This window comes from Hipposideros armiger, unplaced genomic scaffold (assembly GCF_001890085.2).
Source record: "Hipposideros armiger isolate ML-2016 unplaced genomic scaffold, ASM189008v1 scaffold_82, whole genome shotgun sequence".
NCBI classification, from domain to species: domain Eukaryota; kingdom Metazoa; phylum Chordata; class Mammalia; order Chiroptera; family Hipposideridae; genus Hipposideros; species Hipposideros armiger.
Genome location: NW_017731432.1, coordinates 2872131 through 2881105, shown reverse-complemented (window position 1 = coordinate 2881105; position 8975 = coordinate 2872131). Strand labels below are relative to the sequence as shown.

The window sequence follows — 8975 nt, the reverse complement described above, 5'->3', positions numbered from 1 at the left end:
AGTATTTTATTCTTTTTGATGCTATCATAAATAGAATTGTTTTCTTTTTTTCCAGTGGTACTAACAAATTAAATAGTTTTTTTTAACATTTCCTTCCACATTTAAGTTCATGATCCACTTTGCTTTAATTTTTTAAAAGATTTTTATTAAAATATAGCTAACATACAATATTATATTAGTTTCAGGTATACATTATAGTTATTCAAAAGTACCCACCAGGCACTATACAGAGTTATTACTACATTACTGATTATATTCCCTATGCTAAAGAAGTGATCTCCAGTAACCATCTGACACTGTATCACACTACCACAATATTATTGATCTTTCTCCCCTTTTTAATTTTTCAATTAGAGTTGACATTCAATATTATTTTATATTCATTTCAAGTGTATAGCATAGTGGTTAGACATTTATATAATTTAGGAAGTGATCTCCCTGACTAGTACCACCTGGCACTATACATAGTTATTACCATATTATTGATTATATTCCCTATACTTTACATCCCCATGACTATTTTGTAACTACCAATTTGTATTTCTTAATCCCTTCATCTTTTTCACCCTGTTCCCAACCCCTCTCCCATCTATCACCCTAATAGATATAGTTCCCATCTGCACCATACACAGTTATTACAATACTATTGACTGTATTCCCTAATGCTATACCCTACATCCCATGACTACTATGTAACAACCAATTTGTACTTCTTAATTCCTTCCCCTTTTTCACCCACCGTCTCAACCCCCTTCCCATCTGGCAGCCATCAAAATGTTCTCTGTACTATGAATTAATTTGTTTGTTTTATTTATTTTGTTCTTTGGATTCCACTTATAAGTGAAATCATATGACATTTGTCTTTCACTGTCTGACTTATTACACTCAGCACAGTACTTCGAGTTTCATCCATGTTGTCGCAGATGGTAAGATTTCCTTCTTTTTTAATGGCTGAGTAATATTCCATTGTATATATGTACCACCTCTTCTTTATCCATTCATCCATTCAGGGACACCCAGGTTGGCTTCATAACTTGGCTTGTGTAAATAATGCTGCAATGAACAAATAGATGAGCATGTCCCCTAGAAGCAATATTTTGGATTTGTTTGGATAAATACCTAGAAGTGGGATTACTAGGTCCTTCTTTGTCTCTTGCTATAGTCTTTGTTTTAAAGTCTATTTTGGGGTCGGCCGAGTGGCTTGTTGGTTANGATAGTTCAAGTTGCAGCTCTAGCTGTGTGCCCTTAGGAAAATGGTTTAACCTCTATGTGTCTCAATCTCTTCCTTTGGAAAGTGGGGACAACAGTATTTAGTCTAAATAGTTGTGGGGGGGGATTAAATAATGTAATTACTTCATCCAGTAAACATTTGCTATTTTCCTTCTCTGGACCAGGTATTGTGCCAGGTGCTGGAGACACCCTAAAGGGAAGTTTGGAGAAAAATAGGCAGAAAGCAAGGGTGCAACAGCAGAATCTCAATAGTCCCAAATTTAATATGTTTACTACATTAGTGCACACTAATAGTGTTAGTCTACACTCGCTGCCCCTTCCAAATCCCACCATGTGACACATACTAGATCAGCAATAAATTTGTATCAAATTCTTATACACGACTGGTCATTGCAGGTAATCAGGACCGCTAGTCCTCTCTGCTGGCTGGTACAGCAGGGTTGCTTCCTTATAAATTGGCTCCCCAGCGCAGCTCAGCTCAGGGGAGTCTGACAGCCTCTCAGACACACTCAAAGCATAGCAGGCCCCCAAACCTCTGTTGGTCTATGGGAGCTCACCCCAACAGAGCTCAGGGACAGGGAATCCTACTCCTGGTCCTGACATGCCTTCTCTCTCACCTCTCACTCAAGTCCAGGGCAAGGGGGTCCTACCTGAGTATGCAGATATTCCCAGGCCCACCAGTACCCCTCAGGTACCTCGTGTGAGCAGCTGGTTGCTAATGGCTGGTTACGCTTTGCATGGGGAAAGGTAGATGTTAATGCCAGCACCTCCTGTGAAGCCGGGTTTTCCATGCTGGGAGAACAGGGTGGCAGAGGAGGCTCAGCTGGGAGCGCACACTGTCTGGCCACAGCTGATGCTGACTCCAGAAGGGCAGGGGAGCTGATGGGTGTCTGGGGCCCAGAGAGAGGGCAGCCTCCCAAGGCACCAACTGTCACATCAGAATTGAACGAGTCCCCAGAGCTCAATGATAGACTGCAACCAGGACAAGAGTGGAGTCCATAGACCAATGTCTAGCCACTTGAGTGACCAGCGAGGTTCCTAAGGCTGCTGCAGGAGGAGGTGACTTCCATCAGTGAAGGGTCAACTGACTGAAGGGCCCCTGTGAAGGAGAAGGTGGCAGCAGTGAGGTGAGAAACTCTCCATGGGATCAGATAGGCAAAATCGAGGGAGGCCTCAGATGCAGCAGCCATCCAATCAATGCCACCCACCAGGTTGATGTAGGAACATGGAAGACAGAACATGGAGAGGTAAACAAGATTGTACCTCTGGTCCCATATTTGCCAGCAAGAAGCTGTGCTCACCCTTGTGCAGCTGAACAAACCCTGTTGACTTGCTGGCTGTGGCGCCAGGCCGTTCCTCCTCACCAGCTGGACCACAGCCAACTGCTGGCTTAAGTGAGTTTAGCTGGGAAGTGTCAGCTCCTTTTATTTCTGGTTTAGACTCTCCAGGTGTCACACTCCTAAAACTGCCACCACTCGGACCTGTGTTCTGTTTGGGTGCCTCTGTGGTGTAGGCCTAACAGCGTGAGAGGTGGGGACCATTGGACAGGCGGCATGCAATCCTGGCCCTGCCAGTGTGACCCCGTGCCTACGACTTCACTCCTCCTTGGTTTGAGTTCCCTCAACTGTAACAAAGGCCCATCTTGTAGGTGAAATGTGATGTCTTGACTCTAAAGTAGTTTTAAGTTGAAGAGTCTGTCAACTGAGTGTTGCTACATTCTAGTCGCGGTGAATTAATTTCCTTCTGGCCCTGAGAAGAAGAGCCCTTATTTCCTTGGCATGTTCCTTCTTCCAGGTCCTTCTCCCTTCCCCTTTGCTTGGCTAACTTTCTCCGGTCCTCAAGTCAGAAGAATTCACCCCTCTGCATCTCCACTGCCACCATGTTGGTTCCAGCAGTTGTCCTCTCACATGTGGTCAGCCAGTGTCCTCCTCACTGGTCCTCCTGCCTCCACTATTGGGTCCCTCAATCAATGATGCTCCACCCAGGTACCTGAGTGAACTTGAAAAACAGACACAGCCCTTGCCTCCATGGAACTGAGAGCCTAGCAGGAGAGGCAGCCTCAGACAACTGACCGGATGTGTCACGGGGAGGGTTAGGAAGGAAAACAATATGGCGGGTGTAATTTAGATGGGGTGGAGGAGGAATCAGGGACTGTCTTTCTGAGGAAGTGATATTTCAGCTCTAATCTGAAGGACGAGTGGAAGTTCCCTGAGTGAGGTGTGGGGCCAAGAGCATCTGAGGCATACAAAACAGTATGCGGAAAGACCTGGAGGCAGGCAAGAACTTGGCCTTCTGTAGGAACTGAAAGGATGTCAGTGTGTCCATGGCTTGGGAAATGGTAGGGAGTGACTCTTGGTGGCTCAGCACTGGCCTCTGGACTGTGCCTGGAAGACCCTGCACCATCTGGCCCTGCTGACATCTCCATTCGGACCTCCACCTCATTTGGAGTGATTCTTCTGCAAAGGTAAAGTCACGGTGCTATTTGGGATGGCGAAGTCTGAGTCCCAGCAGAGCCCATGTACCCAGCATCATAATCTAATGGACTGTTGTAGTGAATGAATCTCTCAGGGGGTGCCTGAATTTTTTCCTGCTCCCGGGGCCTGGTCTCTCAGTGGGCAGAGGACATGCTGGGGCACACACTGGTCTGGAGGGGGTAAGCTGGCCACTGTGACGGGGTGTGGGCTGGAGGAATTGCTAAGGAGACACAGTCCCATGTACACTTTCCTTTATGGCCCTTGCCCTGTGCCTTTCTTCTGCTATCCGCAGCCCTCAGGAGAGCCTTGCCAAGTGTGACAGCTATGTCTCGCCTCTCATTGGGGAAACTAACCAAAGAGCAGTGCCTAGAGTTGGGGTATAGCAGATTGGGGGAGCTGGGGAGACGCCAGGTTTTAGATAGCCAGCAGGGACCAGCAGGGACTGGGGGCTGAAATATTTGTTATTTGGGTATTAGAAGAAGGGCGCTTGGCATCTGCAGGGACATCTGAGTATATCGCTTTGCTTTTTAGTGCATAAAACTGTCTTTTCTGGTATGTGTAGCTGGGTCACCCAGTATGGGACCCAGAGGGACAGGTGTCCCCTAGAAATGGAGGAGTGGGCAGGGCCCCGTGGAACAAAGATGACAAGTCTAGAGTGGCAGGGAGGTAAGAGAAATGAGGGCAGGGCTCTGCTTATAGTTCTAACAACAGGGTCAGCAGATGAAGGAGGCTCAGGGGAACTCCAGTAACTTTGCCATGTTCATTATTTTACTCTCAAATTCACACAGATATAAAAAACCTCAGAAAACCTCATGAGGTTTCATAAAGGAGAAGAAAATGTAGGAGGCTTTGTCTGGCCCTGACTTCGCTGGCAGAGAAGAAAGCCAGGTCAGAAGTGCAGGCAGTGATACTCAAAGTGGGAGCAGGCAGCCCATCCTTGAGGCCCAGAGAGGAAAGGGGGCAGCAGGAAGCCAGCTCCAGGTTGGGTGTGATTTCTGCAGGGACAGGCAGCGGTGACATGAGCTGGAGCCCCCCCAGCCTTCAGCATTCCCTCTTTCCCTCCCCCCTTCCTCAGCTCCCTGGCTAAGCAGAGAGTTGGACACAGTTGTGGGCAAACATTTTTATTCTGATCGTGTCCCAAATTCCCCAGGGCAGGAGAAAGAGGCTGGTGTGGTCAGTGCCACGGGAACTGCAGCCCAGAGTCGGCCTGGGGACAGACGCACAGTGCTTCTTCTAGTGTGGCTGGACGTGGCTCGCCAGAGGGGGTCACTTGGTCTGCATCTCAGAGTCCGCTTTTGACTCGATGAGGGATGGAAGATTAATTCTGGCAATGGGGTGGAACCCTGGGATCTGCTCTTGTTCTTGGATCTGGTTTCTGAGGCGCTGGATTTCTAGACGTTGCATTTCAAGAATTCTCCCAACTTCTTCTTGCTCATTTAGTCTCCTGGTGGGAGCGACTCCGAGAGTGTCTTTGCTGGGCACTGTAAGGGACAGAGCAGGACTAATGTGGACCTGTCCCTGGACTGCTGCAAAGATTTTCTGAAACCAGCTTATCCTCCCTTCTTCCCTCCATGCCCCCTGAAACTTTTATTGACCACCTACTATGGAGTCAACAATCCCAGATGCTAGGGATACAGAGATAAGCCGTTTCACGCTTTAGTAGAGATGCAGAAATGAAGGGACACACTTTAGAGTGATAGACAAATGCTGAGCAAGCCCTCAGCCCAGCCCCTCTCCTGAGCCCCCCAGTCTGCCTGACCTGAGGGCCCCCTCTAATGTAGGCTGCTCATTCTCCCATTCCCCATACCCTAAGCAGATGGCACTGTCCTGTTGACCTAGGTGGGCTTCCAAACTGCCAGTCTTCCTCCTCAGGTAAAACCCTTGCTCCTGGAGACAGAATCCTCCCTACCCCTCCTGGTGTGGTCACTCATTCACATTCCTTGAGGACACTCTCTGCGACTCTCAGTCATCCTCAGGTGCTGCCATCCTGAGCAACGCTGGTGTCCCCGAGGGTCCAGGGCTCGTCCCATTACCTAGTCTCACAAAGCGGGACTCTCAGCATCAATGTCCTTGGCCTCCATGCCATGTCAGTACCCACTCCTGTGGCCTCCCTCCCACATCATGCCCAGGACCCTGCATCTTTTAAATCTGTCACTCTTGTACTCCATTCTCCCAACACAACCTCTCTTACTGCCTTGTGCTCAAGACACGTGTTCTTTGATAGAATTTAAACCTCTTCTTCCTAAAAATCTCCATTTTTTATCTACCAAATGGATTCCTTTTAGATTCACTCCCTTTTCAGTCCAGTTAGACCCAGTTAGAAACAGTGAGTTTTGAGCACCATTTTCTTGCAGCACCCTAGGTGTTCTAGATGCCCCATCCTTCTGCCCCCATGCGCCCTGCACGGCCCAAGCCTGAGATAATCCAACAACCCTGGGTCTCCACTTTTACACTGGCCTGACGCAGGCTCCTGAAAAGGTAACACATGAGATTCGAACTCTTGATTTCCAGGCCCAGGTGGACTTTATGTCTGTAGTCAGCAAACGCACTCATTCTCCAAAGCAGCACTTTCCAACTTCAATCCCTAACCCCTCTCCCCGACTCTTTAAAAAAAATTGTGGTAAAGTATGTATAACATAAAACTTACCAAATGAGCCATTTTAATTGTATAGTTTAGTAGTGTTAGGTACATTCACATTGTTGTGCAACCAACCTCCAGAACTCTTCTTATTTTGCAAAACTCTGTGTTCATTAAACAACTCCCCCTTTCCTTCTCCCCCAGCCCCTGACAGCCACCATTCTACTTTCTGTCTCTGTGTATTTCACTACTCTAGGAACCTCAGCTAAGTGGAATTGTACAGTGTTTATCTTTTTGTTACTGGCTTATTTCACTTAACATGATGTCCTTAAGGTTCATCTATGTTGTATCATATGTCAAAATTTCCTTTTGAAGGCTGAATAATATTCTATTGTATGTATAAACCACATTTTGTTTATCCATTCATCTGTTGATGGACATTTTGGGTTGCTTTGACCTTTGGGTACTTTGAGTAATGCTGCTCTGAACATGGGTGTACAAATATCTCTTTGAGACCCTGCTTTCAATTCTTTTGGGTATATACACAGAGGTGGAATTTCTGGTTTATATGGTAATTCTATTTTTAATTTTTTGAGGAACTGCCATACAGTTTTCAATAGTGGCTATGCCATTTTAGTGCACCAATAGTACACTAGGTTTCCAATTTCTCCAGATTTTGCCAACACTTGCTATTTTATTTTTTGTTTTGTTTAGTTTATTTTGATAGCCATCCTAATGGGTGTAAGGTAGTATCTCATTGTGGTTTTGATTTGCATTTCTCTAATGGTTAATAATGTTGAGCATCTTTTCATGTGCTTATTGGCCATTTGTATATTTTCATTGGAGAAATGTTTATTCAAGTCCATTGTCCATTTTTTAATCTCTTTTTTTTTGGTTGTTGAGTTGTAGAAGTTATTTATATATTCTAGATACTAATCCTTTATCAGATATACGGTTTGCAGATATTTCTCTCCTATTTTGTGGATGTCTTTTCACTCTTGTTGACAGTATTCTTTGATGAACAAAAGTTTTAAATTTTGATTACTTTCTCTTTTGTTGCCTGTGCTTTTGATGTTATATCTAAGAAATCATTGCCAAATCCCATGTCATAGCGTACTCCCTATATTTTCTTCTGCAAGTTTTATAATTGCAGCTCTTACATTTAGGCCTCTGGTCCATTTTGAGTTAATTTTTGTATATAAGATAAGGGCCCAACTTTATTCTTTGGCATTATGGATATCCTATTTTCCCAGTACCATTTGTTGAAAAGATTTTCTTTTTCCTATTGAACAGTGTGGCATCCATGTTGAAAATCATATGACCATATATGTGAGGGTTTATCTTTGGGCTCTATATTCTATTCCATTGAGCTATATGTCTGTTTTTATGCCAGTATCACACCATTCTGGTTACTATAGCTTCGCAGTAAGTTTTGAAATCAGTGTGAGTGTGATACCTCCAACTTCGTTCTTTTTCAAGATTGTTTTGGCTATTTGAGGCAACTTGAGATTCGATGTGAATTTCAGGATAAATTTTCTATTTCTTCCAAAGAACACCATTGAGCATTTGATAGGTATTACACTGAACTGGTAGACTGCTTTAGGGTGTACTGACATCTTAACGATACTAAGTCTTCCAATTCATGAACATGAAATGTTTTTCCATTTATTGGTGTCTTCTTTAATTTCTTCCAGCAGTGTTTTGTACTTTTCAGTGTAAATGTCTTTTGCCTCTTTCATTAAGTGCCAGGTTTTAGATAGCCAGCAGGGACCAGCAGGGACTGGGGGCTGAAATATTTGTTATTTGGGTATTAGAAGAAGGGCGCTTGGCATCTGCAGGGACATCTGAGTATATCGCTTTGCTTTTTAGTGCATAAAACTGTCTTTTCTGGTATGTGTAGCTGGGTCACCCAGTATGGGACCCAGAGGGACAGGTGTCCCCTAGAAATGGAGGAGTGGGCAGGGCCCCGTGGAACAAAGATGACAAGTCTAGAGTGGCAGGGAGGTAAGAGAAATGAGGGCAGGGCTCTGCTTATAGTTCTAACAACAGGGTCAGCAGATGAAGGAGGCTCAGGGGAACTCCAGTAACTTTGCCATGTTCATTATTTTACTCTCAAATTCACACAGATATAAAAAACCTCAGAAAACCTCATGAGGTTTCATAAAGGAGAAGAAAATGTAGGAGGCTTTGTCTGGCCCTGACTTCGCTGGCAGAGAAGAAAGCCAGGTCAGAAGTGCAGGCAGTGATACTCAAAGTGGGAGCAGGCAGCCCATCCTTGAGGCCCAGAGAGGAAAGGGGGCAGCAGGAAGCCAGCTCCAGGTTGGGTGTGATTTCTGCAGGGACAGGCAGCGGTGACATGAGCTGGAGCCCCCCCAGCCTTCAGCATTCCCTCTTTCCCTCCCCCCTTCCTCAGCTCCCTGGCTAAGCAGAGAGTTGGACACAGTTGTGGGCAAACATTTTTATTCTGATCGTGTCCCAAATTCCCCAGGGCAGGAGAAAGAGGCTGGTGTGGTCAGTGCCACGGGAACTGCAGCCCAGAGTCGGCCTGGGGACAGACGCACAGTGCTTCTTCTAGTGTGGCTGGACGTGGCTCGCCAGAGGGGGTCACTTGGTCTGCATCTCAGAGTCCGCTTTTGACTCGATGAGGGATGGAAGATTAATTCTGGCAATGGGGTGGAACCCTGGGATCTGCT

At 45.8% G+C, this 8975-nt stretch overlaps 1 protein-coding gene across 1 annotated transcript in view; it reads right to left on the bottom strand.

The window, feature by feature from the left end:
• Positions 1–4828: 4828 nt before the first annotated feature.
• Positions 4829–8975, bottom strand: part of CFAP57 (cilia and flagella associated protein 57) — a 53170-nt gene continuing 49023 nt past the window's right edge. The window contains exon 22 of the mRNA XM_019643696.1: positions 4829–5185. Within this exon, the coding sequence (XP_019499241.1) occupies positions 4971–5185 (215 nt within the window). The 3' untranslated portion in view covers positions 4829–4970. The remainder of the gene's footprint in view (positions 5186–8975) is intronic.